We start from the raw sequence: 20,542 nt of genomic DNA, 5'->3' as shown, positions 1-20,542 counted from the left end.
ATATGGGAAGAACAGTTCTTCAAAATACATGATGTAGTAGGCAGGTAGCCTAGCGGTTAAGAGCATTGGGCCAGTAACCGAAAGGTCGCTGGTTTGAATACCCGAGCCGACAAGGTGGGAAAATCTGCAGTGTTGCCTTTGAATAAGGCAACAACAACTACTCCCCGACCGCCGATGATGTGGAGGTCCATTAATGCAGCCCCCGGCACCTCTGATTCAGAGGGATTGGGTTAAATGCGGAAGACACATTTCGGTTGAATGCATTTAGTTGTGGAACTGACTAGATACTGTATCCCAATTCCCTTCCATACCCCCCTTGAATGAACTAGAAAGAGAGATGGTGATTACAGTGCACTGTGAGCTGCTGTATGTCATCTACCTGGGCTCTCATTTGTCTGTCCCCAGGTCCTGAAGCTCCTGATCATGGCATGGGACCGCCGCCTCATCTTCACCATCGGCACGTCCAGCACCACGGGAGAGTCAGACACAGTGGTGTGGAATGAGATCCACCACAAGACAGAGTTTGGCTCCAACCTGACGGGGCACGGCTACCCAGACCCCAACTACCTGGACAACGTTCTGACAGAGCTGTCAGCCCAAGGGGTGGGACAGGACAACCTGAAGGACTGAGAGGGGGGGACAGAGAGGCCCCAGAGGACCACCTCCCATATCCATATCTGACAGGGCCTCTGAATGAGGAGGCAACATGCAGGCCAGATAGCCGTCTTTTGCTCCCCACACCCAGAACAGACCTACAGACCCTCATGTTCTGTATGTGGGCAAACATAATATATAGCAAATGACATAATATGACACGATAACGTCATGATTGTGTTATACTGTTATTTGCATTTACCTAAACATAACTGTAAAACTTTTCCGACTGATGTCTCTTTGTTCATGCCTTGAGCAGGTGTGTTTTTGCCAAAATTTCAACCTGATAGGTTAAAGGAATGTAAAGACAGGATTTAAAACTGATCTCAATGTGTACTGGCTATTGTGGGGTTTAGACATTGATGCACATCAACAGTCATTGATTCCTCTGAGACAGGATATTGAACCTCCTCTTCTGTACTGACATCATGGCATTGGAGGAGATGTCTGTTAATGTTCACCACCGAAACATATGGCCCAGAGTTTGCATTGAATGTTGACCGCATACATAACTGCGACTTTTGCTAAACAGTTGGCTAGGGCTCCAAAGGCTCTACATGTCTGGCCACATTTATTCAACTTTTTTCAGATGTGCATTTTTGAAAGAATAGGGAAGCGATTTATCAAGTTGTAGTTGGTGTTTGTGTGGAAATCTTCAGGAGAATTTTAATATGCAGAATTTACTTATATAATTTGAAAAGCATGGTTGCAATTCCAGATCAGAATTGCATTAGTCTAATTCACACCAAATCTACACAGTTGAACTTATGACATCAGATGTGGTTGCTAGTGAGAGTCTTTTAAAAGTGAGGCCTATTGCTAACAATAGTACACATTGTTTTAGCTTGGTGGTTTTACACACCAAAGCTGTCTGTAGATCTGAGTGGACAGTCATGGCTATGTGATTCTCAGAAAGGAGAGAGGACATCTCTGATTGGCTACACAGGGCTGTTTCACAGGGCTTTGCGCCATTGGCCAACGACTCTATTGATTGTTCAAATGCACCACCTGACAGAGAGCCAGTCAGAGGATCTGAGGACCCAGCCGTCTCACAGTAAATGTCTATTCTAATGGTGTGCCAACCAGAGAGGATGCCTTTGGAAGTGAAACCTGATATAGGTTCATACATAAGCATCTAACCGACCAGGTAGATGTTTGTTGAAACGGTATGCTCCTTATTGATATTAACTGATCCATTTTAATGAGTGGAGATGTTGGTATAATCCAGAAGAGATTCTTGTTGAGGTTTTTATGGTGCGCCACCCATTTCACAGGGTTTGATCCTTTAAATGCTTTTGAATATCTTGGACTGAATCATAGTCTTCCGTAGCACTTTGAGGCAGCAGTTTTCTTTAATTAATCCTTTCATTTTTGGAAGATGTCTTTAAATGTATTGGCTACTATAGCTGCTGTTTTTTATTTTCATGTTTACAAACGTGTCTTGTATTGCTTCAAATATATATACAGTATATATCTATACATTTGCAAATGTGATCTACCTTTAAATGTACATGTATGCTCAATTTGAGTCATATGGTATAAGTTTAATTTATTTTTATACTCTTCTATATAAGAAAATAAACATTCACATCTACCCGCCCACATATCTATATACACACAGAAACATGTAAAATGAGTAAATCACATCTGGCATATGTGATTTGCCAGTATGTCAGGGACTGTTGAAATGTGTATGCTAGGTTATGAGAGTCTTATACTGTATTAGCAGTAGTCTTAGCGTTTGCTGCTGTTGTTAATGTAGATTGTGTGAAGCGGAGCCCCTGAGGGATTCAGTAAGTACAGCAGTTCCTCTTTATTATTGGCTGGGGGGAGTTTAGCAGCATGACGTCGACCCTATACCCCAGATGGGTCATTGACCATAGAATTCTAATTCTGTTATTTACCTTGTATAACCTAAGAGAACCACTAGGAGGATACTGTCAGTACCTCAAACTGGTGAGAATGAAAAACAAGAGCCATTTGGTCTTTTCATTTCTTCTTTATCCTTTTGCAAGTTGACACATGTTAAGCTTTTTGTCACCCTCGTAATAGGGAAAAACATGAAAGAAATTATTTCAGTCTTATCAGGGAATTTTCCATTTTAAGTGAGACTCATTGAGTTGTATAGGAAAAATGTTTTCAGTTAATGTTTCAAGACCAGATCATGCTCAGATTTCCAGTCTCCAAATGCTTACATATGTACCTGTAATATTAATCAAATATTTCATTGTCTAGGCCTCCTCAGCTTTTCAGGTGTGCACATACAGTCCGTATACGTTCAGTGGTCTGTACATGGGAGCTTAATTGTGAGCAGACATTTTATGGTCTAGTTTTGGACAGAGGAATAGAATTTATGCAATTATATATGCGACCAATTTGTACCTTATGTGTAGCAGGAGGGATCAGGAGGTGTTGGGGACAGAAGAATGGATGTTCAACATTCTGTAAGGCGTGTCCATTTGTGACCAAAGGAGACAGTGATCCAAAGGTATAGCTCAAATTCTCCATATAGGAGAACACATATTTTTGATGTATTTTTTAAAAGATTGATTGTTTTCAATTGAGCATTCATAGTGTGCAACATTGTTATATTACAGTAATTAAAGAAACATTCCATACGATTCTCCATAGCATATATTGATTAGGTGTGGTATCCTTTCTCATGAAGAGTTTACCTCACGATCATATTGAAAACATCCAACAGCATATTGCACTTATCTGTGTACACAAATATGTCTGCAACAAATTGGTGTGTGTGTGTGTGAAAATGCTTGGTTTAAACTTCTAAAATATTCAAACAGTAGACATTTGGGGGCTGAAATAAAAAAAATGTCATAGAAGTGCATGTTACTCAAGACGTCAACAAGTCTGCTGACAAGGCAAAAATGTTCTAGGTGAAAAATGTTATGAAGTCATTAGAGATGTCATCGAGCTGTGTCCTGTGTGGACTGGCATGGTGGACTGCTCCATACTTATCTGTGTGTTTTGATCTCTGAAGAGGGTTTGATGGAGAGAGATGAGCATGAAATAGCACTTTGCTGCTCCTCTCTCTGTTTCACATAAAAGGTCATCAGGTCATCATCTGCATTTTCAATGCCTAAATGTCAGAACAATGTGGTTATGGTTTAACATTCACATTTAATTTCTCATCAGAAGCAACATATTACATATAAAGCATTCAATTAAACACACAAAGAGAAATGGAGATTTGAAGTGTAAAATAAAATGAATGACAAAAAAATAAAGGCAAGATTAGAGACATTGATTAGACATTAAAGGGCTCTGAATCTGAACCAGTCTCTATTGGATTGGGATGATTTTGTTGCATGTTTGTTTATTTCATGTGGAAAATAAATGTGCCCTCAACGGGGTAGTTTGTTTGACCTTCTCTCTCCTCTCGTTCTTTACTGTCTTTCGTTACCACCATGTCCTCATCCTTTTGCTCTTCTGTTCCCCTCTTCTCCGGGCTGCCCTGTGCTCTGAGCATCGTTATGCAGTAAATTTTGCTTTATGGTCATTTTCTGTCACTGGCTGATAAATATTGGTGATGTGTGAGAAAGATGGGGGTTGGGTATGCATGCATGCAGGCACTGGGGTGAATACTAAAACCGATACACCCCAGTCCTCCTGCTTCCCCTCCAGACCTGGAGGAACAGCTTGTGGAGCTGTCATGGGAGGTCTCCCTGGTAATCCCGAGGACAACCTATGGTGTCTGTCACGGGGCGCATCTCCCCTTTCCCAGTCCTAGCCGTGACACAGCAGCTCAGATGGTCTGACACCCCAGACCCCCTCCCTCCCAGCTGAGGCCCATTCCTCTCCTCACTCACCTCCATCACCAAGGAAGGTGTTAACCCTATCAGTCCTGAGACCTCAGCAAAAAACAGCTTTTCATTTATCTGACTTTCATTTATCTGTCCTTACATTTAGCTTCACAATTAAGTGTTTTACTATTTTCTTTTCAGGACAACCAGAGCAAAAATACAACACATTTTTTTGGACATAAACAGTTGCATTAGTGCTGAGCACAGGGGGTTGTGGGGGTGCTGCCACCCCCTGTGCTTCACGGTTGGGATGGTGTTCTTCGGCTTGCAAGCCTCCCCCTTTTTCCTCCAAACATAACAATGGTCATTATGGCCAAACAGTTCTATTTTTGTTTCATCAGACCATAGAACATTTCTCAAAGTTTGTCCCCATGTGCAGTTGCAAACCGTAGTCAGACTTTTTTAAGACGGTTTTGGAGCAGTGGCTTCTTCCTTGCTGAGCGACCTTTCAGGTTATGTCGATATATGGTTTTACTGTGGATATAGATCATTTTGTATCTGTTTCCTTCAGCATCTTCACAAGGTCCTTTGCTGTTGGTCTGGGATTGATTCACACTTTCGCACCAAAGTACATTCATCTCTAGGAGACAGAACACATCTCCTTCCTGAGCGGTATGACGGCTGCGTGGTCCCATGGTGTTTACTTGTGTACTATTGTTTGCAAAGATGAACGTGGTACCTTAAGGCGTTTGGAAATTACTCCCAAGGATGAACCAGATTGTGGAGATCTTCAATTTTTTTCTGAGGTCTTGGCTGATTTCCTTTGATTTTCCCATGATGTCAAGCAAAGAGGCAATGAGTTTGAAGGTAGGCCTTGAAATACATCCACAGGTACACCTCCAATTGACTCAAATGATGTCAATTAGCCTATCAGAAGCTTCTATAAAGTCATTACATAATGTTCTGGAATTTTCCAAGCTGTTTAAAGGCACAGTCAACTTAGTGTATGTAAACTTCTGACCTACTGGAATTGTGATACAGTGAATGATAAGTGAAATAGTCTGTAAACAATTGTTGGAAAAATGACTTGTGTCATGCACAAAGTAGATGTCCTAACCGACTTTCCAAAACTATAGTTAACAAGAAATTTCTGGAGTGGTTGAAAAACTAGTTTTAATGATTCCAACATAAGTGTATGTAAACATTTGACTTCAACTGTATATACACAGTACCAAGCCAAAAGTTTGGACACATGTTTTACTATTTTCTACATTGTACATAGTGAAGACATCAAAACTATGAAATAACACATATGGAATCATGTAGTTACCAAAAAAGTGTTAAACAAATCAAAATATGTTTTATATTTGAGATTCTTCAAAGTGGCCACCCTTTGCCTTGATGACAGCTTTGCACACTCTTGGCATTCTCCCAACCAGCTTCATGAGGTAGTCACCTGGAATGCACTTCAATTAAAGGTGTGCCTTTGTCAAAACCCCTCTGGGATATGTGACGCTAGCGTCCCACCTGGCCAAAAGCCAGTGAAAATGCAGAGCGCCAAATTCAATAAATTACTATACAAATCAAACTTTCATGAAATCACACATGCAAGATAGCAAATTAAAGCAACACTTGTTGTGAATCCAGCTGTTACGGTTTCCTTCCGTCGAAGGAGAGTTGGACCAAAATGCAGCGTGGTTACTTCGATACATCTTTAATGATGAAGAAACACGATAAATACAAAACAACAAACGGACCGTGAAAACCTAAACAGCCTATCTGGTGACAATAAACACAGAGACAGGAACAATCACCCACGAAACACTCAAAGAATATGGCTGCCTAAATATGGTTCCCAATCAGAGACAACGAGAATCACCTGCCTCTGATTGAGAACCGCCTCAGGCAACCATAGACTTTGCTAGAACACCCCACTAAGCCACAATCCCAAAACCCCAATACACAAACACACCACAAAATAAACCCATGTCACACCCTGGCCTGACCAAATAAATAAAGAAAACACAAAATACTATGACCAGGGCGTGACACCAGCCAACACAAATGGTCCTTTTGTTCGATTAATTCTGTCGATATATATCCAAAATGTCCATTTATTTGGCGTGTTTGATGCAGAAAAACACCGGTTCCAACTTGCGCAACGTGACTACAAAATATCTCAAAAGTTACCTGTAAACTTTGCCAAAACATTTCAAACTACTTTTTTATTACAAATGTAGGTATTTTTTAAATGTAAATAATCGATAAAATTGAAGACGGGATGATCTGTGTTCAATACAGGAGGAAAACAAACTGTTAGCTTTCTGGTCACGCGCCTCTATCTAACAGTACACTTCAAGTTACCCTCGTTCAAGATGGCCGTACTTCTTCATTACACAAAGGAAAAACCTCAACCAATTTCTAAAGACTGTTGACATCCAGTGGAAGCGATAGGAACTGCAAGAAGGTCCCTTAGAAATCTGGATTCCCAATGAAACCCCATTGAAATGAGTGACCTCAAAAAACAAAATCTGAATGGTTTGTCCTCGGGATTTCGCCTGCTAAATAAGTTCTGTTATACTCACAGACATGATTCAAACAGTTTTAGAACCTTCAGAGTGTTTCCTATCCAGATCATCTACTAATAATATGCATATCTTATCTTCTGGGGATGAGTAGCAGGCAGTTGAATTTGGGCATGCATTTCATCCAAAATTCCAAATGCTGCCCCCTATCCTAGAGAAGTTAAAAGGTAATATGTGACATGTATTTCCTTCTTAATGCTTTTGAGCCAATCAGTTGTGTTGTGGCAAGGTAGGGGTGGTATACATATAAGACCAAGTTCATATTATGGCAAGGACAGCTCAAACAAACAAAGAGAAATGACAGTCCATCCTTACTTTTGGACATTAAGGTCAGTCAATCCGGAAAATTTCAAGAACTTTCAAGCGCTATGATGAAACTGACTCTCATGAGGACCACAACAGGAAACGAAGATCCAGTTACCTCTGCTGCAGACGATAAGTTCATTAGTGTTATCAGCCTTAGAAATTGCAGCCCAAATAAATGCTTCACAGAGTTCAAGTAACAGACATCTCAACATTAACAGTTCAGATGAGACTGCGTGAATCAAGCCTTCATGGTTGAATTGCTGCAAAGAATTTCTGCAAAGAAGCCACATTATTGGAACACCAATAATAAGAAGAGACTTGTTTGGGCAAAGAAACACAAGCTTTGGAAATTAGATCGGTGGAAATCTGTCCTTTGGTCTGATGAGTCCAAATTTGAGATTTTTGGTTCCAACCGCCTTGTCTTTGTGAGACAGCATTGTAAATTCAAAAGGTTTTTTAGTGTGTGCATGAACACAGATTCAAACTAAGTAGTAGCGGTAACATTACATTTTACTCAATATTTCCAATACAGTTCACAGTAATACAGCTGATGTTACCACCAATCTGTAACCATCCGCTTTGTGCATGCAATCATTTTGTGTCAGCAATATAAAATGTAAGCTCATTTTCTAAATTGCAGCCCTCTTTCAACAAATAACAAGTCAACGAGCAACAAGCAATATTTGTCCGGATTTGAACTTGAGAGGCGGCTTAATGAAATTCAGCGGAATTCAACAGTGGTCTATAATAACCTTCTAAAGATAGCCAGCCAAGTTAAATAGAATTTACTAAACAGATTACAATAATAGGTCAATAATCTACTCGGATATCAGTAACATATAATTTGATAACAGTGTAACTAACTGTAACAATCCAATACGCTTAGCTTTTCTTTCTTGAATCAACAAGACTGATAAAAAAAAAAAAAACTTCCTTGTCACTAATTTAAAGAAAGTACTACTAAATTAAAGACAGTACACAACTTACCATGGCAACAAATGCAGTTTGGCATTTGAAACATCTCCCACACCTCCACAGAAAGCATTTTCAATGGTGCACGCCATTCCACGCAACTCAACTCACACACTTGGAGTTTGACAACTCATCAATGTGCAAGAACACACATCTCTACTCCTCTGAGCTTAACTCAAAACCAGCAAACTGAATTTGGTCAAAATTGTAGGAAATACATACATGTATACAAAATATAAGGTATGGCTAAGACAGGATACACTCAAACGGCTGTGAGCCGACATCATTAGCTCTCTACAGAGGGTGATGGGACCCTAACTAGAGTAGAACAGAAATTATCTACAAATGTTCAAATCCATTAATTACAAAAGAATGACAGTTACTGTATGACACATCACTCAAAATCAGCTGTCTTAAAATGACTTCAAATACAATGACCTGAGAACAGTAAACATGCCACTTAATCTACTGTTTAATATTGTCAGTAGTACTGCTTCAAAGACACCAAAGTTTTTACCAATTAACCAAACAACTGTGGACCATGTAAAATATGTTTTTCATATCAAAGCCACAAATTTGAGTTTGAGTTACTTCCCATAAATCCACGGAGCAACAGCACCAAACACAAGCTTCACTATGGCAACAGTGAAAACAATATACTAATAGCAAGTGACTGTTCAAGCAATTATGGCGTGTGTGTCATTGTATTAATAAAAAACACTTACTAAGAAATCTCACAGGGCATTACCCTCATTAATATGAACACCAGCACAATCTTACTACAACATTGTGGATGTTATCAATTGAAATATATAAATTAGAGAGTAAAAAACCCATAAATAAAAGCAATATCCAAATAGCATACATTCAGGTAGATCCATCTAAAACTAGAGTAGATTGCATAATCGTCCTCCAAGGTATGGGTCGTTACATGAAAACAGTGCCTTTTGGAGCCCCTTAATATTCTAATTAGAAATTGTGCACCAATATTGAATTTTAAATGCCTGTTATATTAAATGAAGTACCATTTAATATAGACCACATGGATAATTCAATAAATCCAATTTGTTTTATATGAATAAATACTTGCTAAAGTGCCAAAATTCAGCACTTTGACATGTCCCTCCATGCACCCTCTGTGACTTCTAGGGAGGTCCCTCCGTGCACCCTCTGTGACTTCTAGGGAGGTCCCTCCGTGCACCCTCTGTGACTTCGAGGAAGTTTTTTACCCACTTAACCCCAACATTTCTCCACATATTCACCATCATTGTAAAGCCCTAGTTATTGTTGCTCTGAAAAAGTAATTTCTGAAGATTATTATTTATTAGTGTTACCCATAGACAGGCTAGAAATGTTGTAACAACAAATACATACAAATGGGAAGCCTGCATTCAATTGCCACTCCCTGTTCCATTCCCCCTGTCAAAAGGGGATTTATGGCTGATTTTAAGATGAAATTCGCAACCCTGTTGTGGTCAACCCTGTTACTTTATTTGACATTTAAAAGGCACTTACTATAGTAATTGTTTTAATTGAACCTCTTGAGATGGGAAAACGTGTGCTCTTTATGACAGAATGCTAAAATCCAAAGTATTTTTACTTTTTTTACCACTTCTTAAAAGGCACCGAATTGCTGGAACGACCCATATAATGATTTGAATATAAACTAAATTCTTCACATTTCACAGACGCTGGATGCAGGGCATGCACTGCATTCCTTGATAGCCATACAATAATGCAGTACCACGGAATGACACACTCCATGCGTGCCCCTGCTTCAGCTCAGTTCCACATAACAGTTTGTGTCCTGCTCAATCGATAAGAACCCAAGCTTTGGGAGAGTAGCAGAAGTTTATGTGGCAGTTCATCTGAATGCAAGACCTGTGGCAATCAGTTATTTCACTAGATAACTTCTCTGCCACAGCTGAAAACCTGTGTGTGTGATATCAAACGTCCCAGGAAAAAGATGTTACAGAATGGGTATCCTCTTCATTCTGGCTTATGAAGAAGTGATCTGCATGAGAAGAGAGTTCCTCTAGACATCACATGTAACAGACAACATGACAGGGAGCAGGGAGAGGCTGCCTTCCTTCTGTGGTCACTTAGTTTTCCTACTCCATTGAGTCTGATACAGGACGCTGCTCTCCCCTTCAGACCCGGGCTCAGGCCCCAGGGAAGGCCCAATCTAGTGGGTCAGGATGAGGCTACCAGCCTCCACTCTTTCCTGTCGCTGGAAGGTGGCATGGGCCTGCTCCAGATCCAGAACCACTCCAAGTAGCCGAACCGCTGCAGCCTGCCTGTGCTTCAGGAGCTCCCCGCTACAGTCAGCTCCATCTGGGGGAGAGAGAGAGAGAGAGATTTGAAGCAAAGTGAAAGCTTTAAATGACAGTACAAATGTCTAGGGAACCAACCTCTCTGACAGCTAAGGTGTTAAAACTGATCGAACTGCATATTAAAAAGGCACTGCTTTGACAGTCTCTCACCAGGGAGCAGCCCAGAGTTCACTCTATTCTCTTCCTCTGTGGTCATCTCAGCCTCCACCTCCACATACTGTTTCCTGTTAGCACACAGGACAGCACAGGGCACAGCACAGCACACTCACATGTTTATCAATGTTAGACAGTGTGTAACAAAGTATGAAAGCATTGTGTGAGAGAGGCAGAACATAATCCACACTGATGTGTTCCTGAGTGACAGGCTATATTCTAATGAATAAGAGTAGTCCTAGTGTTACAATGTAGACCCCTTATGACAAGTAAATGAACTGCACCCTGTCTGTCTGTCTGTCTGTCTGTCTGTCTGTCTGTCTGTCTGTCTGTCTGTCTGTCTGTCTGTCTGTCTGTCTGTCTGTCTGTCTGTCTGTCTGTCTGTCTGAGAAGGTTTATCATAGCCTCCAAATGTCTCATGTCAAAGTGTATTCCACTGACCTGAGCTTGTCTCTTCCCTGAAGAAGCTGTTTGTAGATGGTCTGGGTCTCTGCGTCTGGATCTAATGGGTCACTCCAGTCGCCCAGAGTCACTGCAGAGTGAGTGCGACTGCAACCTGAAGCTGAACAAAAGAGAGGGGCCATTCACTTTTCTAATTTTATATATAACATTTTTCACCTTTATTTAACCAGGTCGGTCAGTTCGGTCAAGTTCTCATTTACAACTGCGACCTGGCCAAATAAAGCAAAGCAGTGTGACAAAAACAACAACACAGAGTTACACATAAACAAACGTAAAGTCAATAACACAACAGAAAAATCTATGTACAGTGTGTGCAAATTTAGAAGAGTAGGCAGGTAAGGCAATAAATAGGCCATAGAGGCGAAATAATTACAATTTATCATTAACACTGGAGTGATAGATGTGCAGATGATGATGTTCAAGTAGAGGGTGCAAAATAGCAAGAAGATAAATAACAATATGGGGATGAGGTAGTTGGGTGTGCTATTTACAGATGGGCTGTGTACAGGTACAGTGTTCGGTAAGCTGCTCTGACAGCTGATGCTTAAAGTTAGAGAGGGAGATATAAGACTCTCCAGCTTCAGTGATTTTTGCAATTTGTTCAAGTCATTGGCAGCAGAGAACTGGAAGGAAAGGCGGCCAAAGTAAGTGTTGGCTTTGGGGATGACCAGTGAAATATACCTGCTGGAGCGCGTGCTACGGGTGGGTGCTGCTATGGTGACCAGTGAGCTGAGATAAGGCGGGGCTTTACCTAGCAAAGACTTATAGATGACCTGGTGCCAGTGGGTTTGGCGACGAATATGTAGTGAGGGCCAGCCAACGACAGCGTACAGGTCACAGTGGTGGGTAGTATATGGGGCTTTGGTGACAAAACTGATGGAACTGTGATAGACTGCATCCAGTTTGCTGAGTAGAGTGTTGGAGGCTATTTTGTAAATGACATCGCCGAAGTCAAGGATCAGTAGGATAGTCCGTTTTACGAGGGTATGTTTGGCAGCAGAGTGAAGGAGGCTTTGTTGCGAAATAGAAAGCTGATTCTAGATTTAATTTAGGATTGGAATGCTTAATGTGAGTCTGGAAGGAGAGTTTACCGTCTAACCAGACACCTAGGTATTTGTAGTTGTTCACATATTCTAAGACAGAACCGTCCAGAGTAGTGATGCTAGTTGGGCGGGCGGCTGCGGGCAACAATTGGTTGAAGAATATGCATTTAGTTTTACGAGCATTTAAAAGCAGTTGTAAGCCACGAAAGGAGTGTTGTATGGCATATGGATCATTTGGAGGTTTGTTAACACAGTGTCCAAAGAAGGGCCAGATGATTACAGAATGGTGTCGTCTGCGTAGAGGTGATCAGACAATCACCAGCAGCAAGAGCGACATTATTGATATATACAGAGAAAAGAGTCGGCCCGAGAATATAACCCTGTGGCACCCCCATAGAGACTGCCAGAGGTCCGGACAACAGGCCCTCCGATTTGACACACTGAACTCTATCTGAGAAGTAGTTGATGAACCAGGCGAGGCAGTCATTTGAGAAACCAAGGCTATTGAGTCTGCCGATAAGAATGCGGTGATTGACAAGAGTCAAAAGCCTTGGCCAGGTCGATGAAAACGGCTGCACAGTACTGTCTTTTATCAATGCCGGTTATGATATCGTTTAGGACCTTGAGCGTGGCTGAGGTGCACCCTTGACCAGCTCGGAAACCAGATTGGGTAGTGGAGAAGGTACGGTGGGATTCTAAATGGTTGGTGATCTGTTTATTTACTTTGCATTCAAAGATTTTAGAAAGGCAGGGCAGGATGGATATTGGTCTATAACAGTTTGGTTCTAGAGTGTCACCCCCTTTGAAGATGGGGATTACCGCGGCATCTTTCCAATCTTTGGGGATCTCAGACGATACGAAGGGTCCAGATTGTCTACGCTAGCTGATTTGTAGGGATCCAGATTTTGCAGCTCTTTCAGAATATCAGCTGTCTGGATTTGGGCGAAGGAGAAGCGGGGGGTTCTTGGGCAATTGCTGCAGGGGGTGCTGAGCTGTTGGCCGGGGTAGGGGTAGCCAGGTGGGAAGCATGGCCAGCCGTAGAAAAATGCTCAATGAAATGATTGATTATTGTAGATTTATCGGTGGTGACAGTGCATCCTATCGGTGGTGATAGGAGGTGCTCATATTCTCCATGGACTTTACAGTGTCCCAAAACTTTTGGGAATTAGTGCTACAGGATGCAAATTTCTGTTAGAAAAAGCTAGCCTTAGCTGACTGAGTATATTGGTTCCTGACTTCCCTGAAAAGTTGCATATCGCGGGGGCTATTCAATGCTAATGCAGAATGCCACAGGATGTTTTTGTGCTGGTCAAAGGCAGTCAAGTCTGAGGTGAACCAAGGGCTATATCTGTTCTTAGTTCTCCATTTTTTGAATGGGGCATGCTTATTTAAGATGGTGAGGAAAGCACTTTTAAAGAGCAACCAGGCATCCTCAACTGACGGGATGAAGTCAATGTCCTTCCAGGATACCCGGGCCAGGGCGATTAGAAAGGCCTGCTGGCTGAAGTGTTTTAGGGAGCATTTGATAGTGATGAGGGGTAGTCGTTTGACCGCGGACCCATTACACATGCAGGCAATGAGGCAGTGATCGCTGAGATCCTGGTTGAAGACAGCAGAGTTGTATTTAGAGGGCAAGTTGGTCAGGATAATATCTAAGAGGGTGCCCATGGTTACGGATTTAGGGTTGTACCTGGTAGGTTCCTTAATAATTTGTGTGAGATTGAGGGCATCTAGTTTAGATTGAAGGATGGCCGGGGTGTTAAGCATATCCCAGTTTAGGTCACCTAACAGTACGAACTCTGAAGATAGATCGGGGGCAATTAAAACACATATGGTGTACAGGGCACAGCTGGGGGCTGAAGGGGGTCTATAACAAGCGGCAACGGTGAGAGACTTGTTTCTGGAAAGGTGGATTTTTAAAAGTAGAAGACAAAACTGTTTGGGCACAGACCTGGATAGCATGACAGAACTCTGCAGGCTATCTCTGCAGTAGATTGCAACTCCGCCCCGTTTGGCAGTTCTATCTTGTCGGAAGATGTTATAGTTAGGGATGGAAATGTCAGGATTTTTGGTGGCCTTCCTAAGCCAGGATTCAGACATGGCTAGGAAATCATGCATGAAACCAAGGCTTTTACGGTTACAGAAGTCAACAAATGAGAGCGCCTGGGGAATGGGAGTGGTGTTGGGGGCTGCAGGGCCTGGGTTAACCTCTACATCACCAGAGGAACAGAGGAGGAGTAGGATAAGGGTACGGTAGAGACTATAAGAACTGGTCGTCTAGTGCGTTCAGAACAGAGAGTAAAAGTAGCAGATTTCTGGGCTTGGAAGAATAGATTCAAGGCATAATGTACAGACAACGGTATGGTAATCTGTCTGTGAGATTCTAAGTCTCAGTGAGCAAATAAATATGTGCTGGTGTTAATAGTGCACATAAATGTGAGATAAAAAGATAATTATGAAGTGTTAAGGAAGCACTAACATGTTAAGTGTGGTACTTCAACAAAGATTCCTACATAAGTCAATGTTTTAATTACTTGCGCGGTCAGCCTGTAGGCAGCAGGTCCACTTGCCACTTCGGTACGCCCCTGGGTGGAAGGAGGGCAGCATGCGCCTGTTGTAGATACTGGCCTTCCTGATGGCTGACAGCCACTGGTTCAACTCATTCACATTCTGCAGACACAGACAGACAGACACAACACTCAGGTCAGTCCCAGCGTACGCACAAACCACAGAGAACAGTGATGAAAAGAAAGCACCACAAATTCAACCCAGTCAAGGGTCAGTAGTGCTGTGGTCAGTAATAGTGTGGTCAGTGACTGGAGGTCTGTCAATACCTTGCACTGGGTATAGATGGTGTGCATCTGTCCATCGTTGTCCTGGGTGACGACCTGCAACACATGCTGCTGTTGGAAGGCATTCTCATCCACTCTCTCCACAGCACACACACACTGGATGGGGATGGAGGAGCGCACCTGCAGGATGCACAGATAACACAGTATCAGTATGCACACTAGAGGTTGACCAATGAATCGGAATGGTCGATTAATTAGGGCCGATTTCAAGTTTTCAGAACAATGGGAAATCGGTATTTATGGAGGCCGATTTTGCCGATTAAAAAAATATATAGATTTTTTTACACCTTTATTTAACTAGGCAAGTCAGTTAAGAACACATTCTTATTTTCAATGACGGCCTAGGAACGGTGGGTTAACTGCCTTGTTCAGGGGCAGAACGACAGATTTTTACCCTGTCTGCTAAGGGATTCAATCTTGCAACCTTACGGTTGACTAGTCCAACGCTCTAACCACCTGCCTCACGAGGAGCCTGCCTGTTACGCGAGTATCTGCCTGTTACGCAGTAAGAAGCCAAGGTAAGTTGCTAGCTAGCATTAAACTTATCTTATAAAAAACAATCAATCATAATCACTAGTTATAACTACACATGGTTGATGATATTACTAGTTTATCTAGCGTGTCCTATGTTGCATATAATTGATGCGGTGCGCATTCGCGAAAAAGGACTGTCGTTGCTCCAACATTAACCTAACCATAAACATCAATGCCTTTCTTAAAATCAATACACAGAAGTAAACATTTTTAAACCTGCATATTTAGCTAAAAGAAATCAAGGTTAGCAGGCAATATTGACCAGGTGAAATTGTGTCACTTCTCTTGCGTTCATTGCATGCAGAGTCAGGGTATATGCAACAGCTTGGGCCTCCTGGCTCTTTGCGAACTAATTTGCCAGAATTTTACGTAATTATGACATAACATTGAAGGTTGTGCAATGTAACAGCAATATTTAGACTTATGGATGCCACCCGTTAGATAAAATACGGAACAGTTCCGTATTTCACTGAAATAATAAACGTCTTGTTTTCGAAATGACAGTTTCCGGATTCGACCATATTAATGACCTGTGTGTTATTATGTTAAAATTAAGTCTATGATTTGATAGAGCAGTCTGACTGAGCGGTGGTAGGCAGCAGCAGGCTCGTATTTCTGTGTGTTATTATGTTATAATTAAGTCTATGATTTGATAGAGCAGTCTGACTGAGCGGTGGTAGGCACCAGCAGGCCGGTAAGCATTCATTCAAACAGCACTTTCGTGCGTTTTGCCAGCAGCTCTTCGCAATGCTTCAAGCATTGCGCTGTTTATGACTTCAAGCCTATCAACTCCCGAGATTAGGCTGGTGTAACCGATGTGAAATGGCTAGCTAGTTAGCGGGGTGTGCGCTAATAGCGTTTCAAACGTCACTCGCTCTGAGACTTGGAGTAGTTGTTCCCCTGGCTCTGCATGGGTAACGCTGCTTCTAGGGTGGCTCTTGTCAATGTGTTCCTGGTTCGAGCCCAGGTAGCGGCAAGGAGAGGGATGGAAGCTATACTGTTACACTGGCAATACTTATTAAGTGCCTATAAGAACATCCAATAGTCAAAGGTATATGAAATACAAATCGTATAGAGAGAAATGGTCCTATAATTCCTATAATAACTACATTCCTAAAACTTCTTACCTGGGAATATTGAAGACTCATGTTAAAAGGAACCACCAGCTTTCATATGTTCTCATGTTCTGAGCAAGGAACTTAAATGTTAGCTTTCTTACATGGCAACAAATTGCACTTTTACTTCCTTCTCCAACACTTTGTTGTTGCATTATTTAAACCAAATTGAACATGTTTCATTATTTATTTGAGGCTAAATTGATTTTATTGAAGTATTATATTAAGTTATAAGTCTTCATTCAGTATTGTTGTAATTGTCATTATTACAACAAAAAAAAAAAAAATTGGCTGATTAATCGGTATCGGCTTTTTTGGGTCCTCCAATAATCGGCGTCGAAAAATCATAATCGGTCTAACTCTAAAGCACACAGCTCCATGTTGCACTCCTGTATTACTCTTTGTAGGCAATTTTCTGATGCAGGCAAATACACATCAAAGGAATCATTCAGTTATCAGCTATTCCTCAGGCGAGTTTAGGCCCGTGCCACCCTTATGGGTACAGTAGAAAGAGTATGTCTGCTTTCATCCTTCCCCTACTTTTTATTGAGCATTAAGCAATTCAAGACCATTTCGCAAAGAAAAAGGACTGAAGAGAAAAGAGTGGTGGAGAGATGGAGAAGAAAGTGGGAGAGAGCAGGGCAGGAGAAAAATGTCAGAAAGGCTGCTTTAATGTACAGGTATAAATCAGCCGCTTCCACGGGAAGCCTGCCTCACTCAGGCTAGAGCACAGTGGGAGGGGATATGGTCCACAGTTGGATTTGCAATGTTAGTATGAATATCCACAGCCTTCAATGAATCTAGCATTTATTCCAGCCACACAAAGGAAGAAGTCTGCTCAAAGAGAACCCTCTTTCACTGGCCTATTCTCCACATCTCTCTTTCTCTGACCCCCTATTTCTATTCCTCTCTTTCGTGCCCCCCCTCTCTCTCGTTCTCTTTCTCGCTCGCTCTCTGCCCCTCTCTCTTCCTTCCCCTTCTACCCCCTATCATTCTCTCTCCCCAATCCCCACTCCTGTCCTGGACTGGCTAGGCAAATGAGAGAAGCTCATTATCAAAAGACTGGGCAACACATGATAATAGCCTCCTACTAATGATGTTCTCATACAGAGAGAAACACAAATAAGGCAGACGGGTGATTCAAATGTGTTTTTTTTACGAGGCAGGATGACGATCAAACACCCTTTGAAAGGTACAGGAGCCAATTCATCACCAGAGGAAATGGTGTTACCTTGTTATAATGAGTTACTTTCAGAGGACTTCATGTTTTCTTGTTTGTCTTTATCTGATGTAAAAGAATGGAGGAATTGCCAATAGAGCTGGTTATGGGTAGGATTGTGTATGTATGGGTCAGACCTGCCAGGGATCCGGGGTCTTGGCGTAGGACAGTGTCTCACTGCTCAGCCAGAAGTATCGCTTCTTGAAGGAAAAGCGGGACAGGAGCTGGGGGCTTTCGGCCTTGTGCTTCTGGAGATAGCCCTCCTTCACTGTCACTGAGGGCAGGAACACAGCCCTCTGGGGCACCTCTGACACTGCAGACAGACAGAGGGAGCAAGAGAAAAGAGAGGGGAAGGAGAGGGAGAAAAGGATGGAACAGGAACAGTGATGGAGGGGAAGGGAGTGAGAGAAAGGAAGAGAGAAATGTGATGGGTGAAAAGGGGAGCACAGAAACAGAAGTTCTATGTTTTATCGATATGTCCACAAGGTAGAGCTGTAGCAGTACAGTTATGGTTAATGTGTACATATTGTTGAATTACATTACAGCACATGATGCATTATCTCATTGTTTGTGTCATCTTGCCTCCCTTGTCACCCTTGGGTTCAGCACACCCGTGTTCATTTTGTCAAAAATAGTGATAAAAATACTTGGACTGAAACAGGTGTTGGTACTCATGTTGGGTACCGGTACTGTTCATATTTAGGTGCAGGAGCTCCACAATACTATTGAGCTAATATTATATTAGGTGAAACAGGAGCTCGAGCAGTAGAAAATTTGAGGTGCAGGTGCCAGATCTCCCCCCCCTCACCCCACCCCTTTGCGTGAACACGCACACACTCAATTCTTCATTGCGGCGACTTGCTTGCTAGTTGAGATTTCTGCTCATCACTCCGTTGTCAGTTTAGCCTACATTTCACTGATCTTAGCACATAGCATTTTTTATTTGTGTCCTTCAAGGCAGCCATCAATGATCACATTAGTCTGCATTTCATTATTTGTTTTTTTGGCGCGGGGTAGGCACCAGTAATGTCTGCAGTTTTCGGGTTGGCTATTTGTTTCAAATGTATTAGTCTATAAATAAATATCTTTGCCAAAATTCGTCATCTCTCCCATGTCGTATTCGACTAGTAGTTGTTCTGAAATGTTTATTGCTTGCCTACATTTTACTCCCTCCTCTATGTTTAATATAACACACACACATTAATTATTCATTTTGGTTGCCTATCCTGACGTGAAGTTGGTTCTATAGAAAGTATTTGACTCTGATGTGTGCCACAGAAAGTATTTGACTCTGATGTGTGCCACAGAAAGTATTTGACTCTGATGTGTGCCACAGAAAGTATTTGACTCTGATGTGTGCCACAGAAAGTATTTGACTCTGATGTGTGCCACAGAAAGTATTTGACTCTGATGTGTGCCACAGAAAGTATTTGACTCTGATGTGTGCCACAGAAAGTATTTGACTCTGATGTGTATTTGACCACAGAAAGTATTTGACTCTGATGTGTGCCACAGAAAGTATTTGACTCTGATGTGTGCCACAGAAAGTGCCACAGAAAGTATTTGACTCTGATGTGTGCCACAGAAAGTATTTGACTCTGATGTCACAAAAGTATTTGACTCTGATGTGTGCCACAGGTATTTGACTCTTAGAAGGGATGTGTGCCAGAAAGGTTGATGTGTGCCACAGAAAGTATTTGAGGCCCAGAAAGTATTTGACTCTGATGCCTGACTGTCAAAAGTTAATTAAGGAAATTAGAAGGGGGAGGGTTCGGCAAGGCCCTTTTCTGGCCTGATGAAATGTAGGCAAGCAATAAACATTTCAGAACTACAAGTCGAATAAGACATGGGATAGATGATGAATTTTGGCAAAGATATTTATATATAGACTAATACACTTGAAACAAAGACTATTACTGACTAAATATACACAGAATAAACTATAACTATTTTTTTTCTTCAGTTGACTAAAATGAGACGAGACAAAAATATCTCTGTGACTAAAATCTGACTCCTAAGTGGACTAATAATCTTTGGAGAAATTGAGAGCTTTTCAGTGATAAGCACAATGAATATTAGCAGCACAGATGCGCCGCACAGTTCTGTTCAACAATGGGAGGACGCGCCACACTCCGTCCACACACAGCAGCTGCTTAGGAGCAAGCGATGTGTGGGAAGACAGGCAGACAGGCTCTGCTCCTGCTCCGATTATACACATCGCGCAGGCGACTCTCTTGCTTCCCTATAGATAACTAGTCACCAGCAGCCTTCTAGTCAGCTACCCGTTGCCTGGTTGGGAAAAGCTGCTTTATGTGAGAGTTGAACATATGCTTGGCCTATCATAAGGGTGTCTGTGTGTGTTAGAAGTAACATTAGTGGAAAGGCTATGGCTAACCTTGGGTATAGGCAGTTATCATGAGTTGTGGGGGACACATATAGAGCGTGGTGTAGCAAAACAGACTGTCTTTGTTAGAACTCAAACGTAGCAATAATAGGAACCAGATGTGTGATAACGCTATCTAGGGTACGAGCACATAGATATTCTACACAGCA

The 20,542-nt window shown here is 41.9% G+C and overlaps 2 protein-coding genes across 2 annotated transcripts in view; one reads left to right on the top strand and one right to left on the bottom strand.

The window, feature by feature from the left end:
* Positions 1-4,037, top strand: part of LOC112248365 (E3 ubiquitin-protein ligase DTX1) — a 58,868-nt gene extending 54,831 nt beyond the window's left edge. The window contains exon 10 of the mRNA XM_024417323.2: positions 406-4,037. Coding sequence (XP_024273091.1) covers positions 406-630 — 225 coding nt within the window. The 3' untranslated portion in view covers positions 631-4,037. The remainder of the gene's footprint in view (positions 1-405) is intronic.
* Positions 4,038-7,711: 3,674 nt separating this feature from the next.
* The window catches only part of LOC112249672 (rasGAP-activating-like protein 1), a 37,664-nt gene continuing 24,833 nt past the window's right edge, over positions 7,712-20,542 (bottom strand). The window contains exons 16-21 of the mRNA XM_024419457.2: positions 18,127-18,302; positions 15,104-15,241; positions 14,804-14,939; positions 11,206-11,326; positions 10,762-10,835; positions 7,712-10,612 (exon numbers count right to left, since the gene is read on the bottom strand). Of these exons, the coding sequence (XP_024275225.1) occupies positions 10,464-10,612; positions 10,762-10,835; positions 11,206-11,326; positions 14,804-14,939; positions 15,104-15,241; positions 18,127-18,302 (794 nt within the window). The 3' untranslated portion in view covers positions 7,712-10,463. The remainder of the gene's footprint in view (positions 10,613-10,761; positions 10,836-11,205; positions 11,327-14,803; positions 14,940-15,103; positions 15,242-18,126; positions 18,303-20,542) is intronic.

This window comes from Oncorhynchus tshawytscha, linkage group LG04 (assembly GCF_018296145.1).
Source record: "Oncorhynchus tshawytscha isolate Ot180627B linkage group LG04, Otsh_v2.0, whole genome shotgun sequence".
Classification (NCBI taxonomy): Eukaryota; Metazoa; Chordata; class Actinopteri; order Salmoniformes; family Salmonidae; genus Oncorhynchus; species Oncorhynchus tshawytscha.
This window is presented reverse-complemented; position numbering and strand designations above follow the sequence as displayed.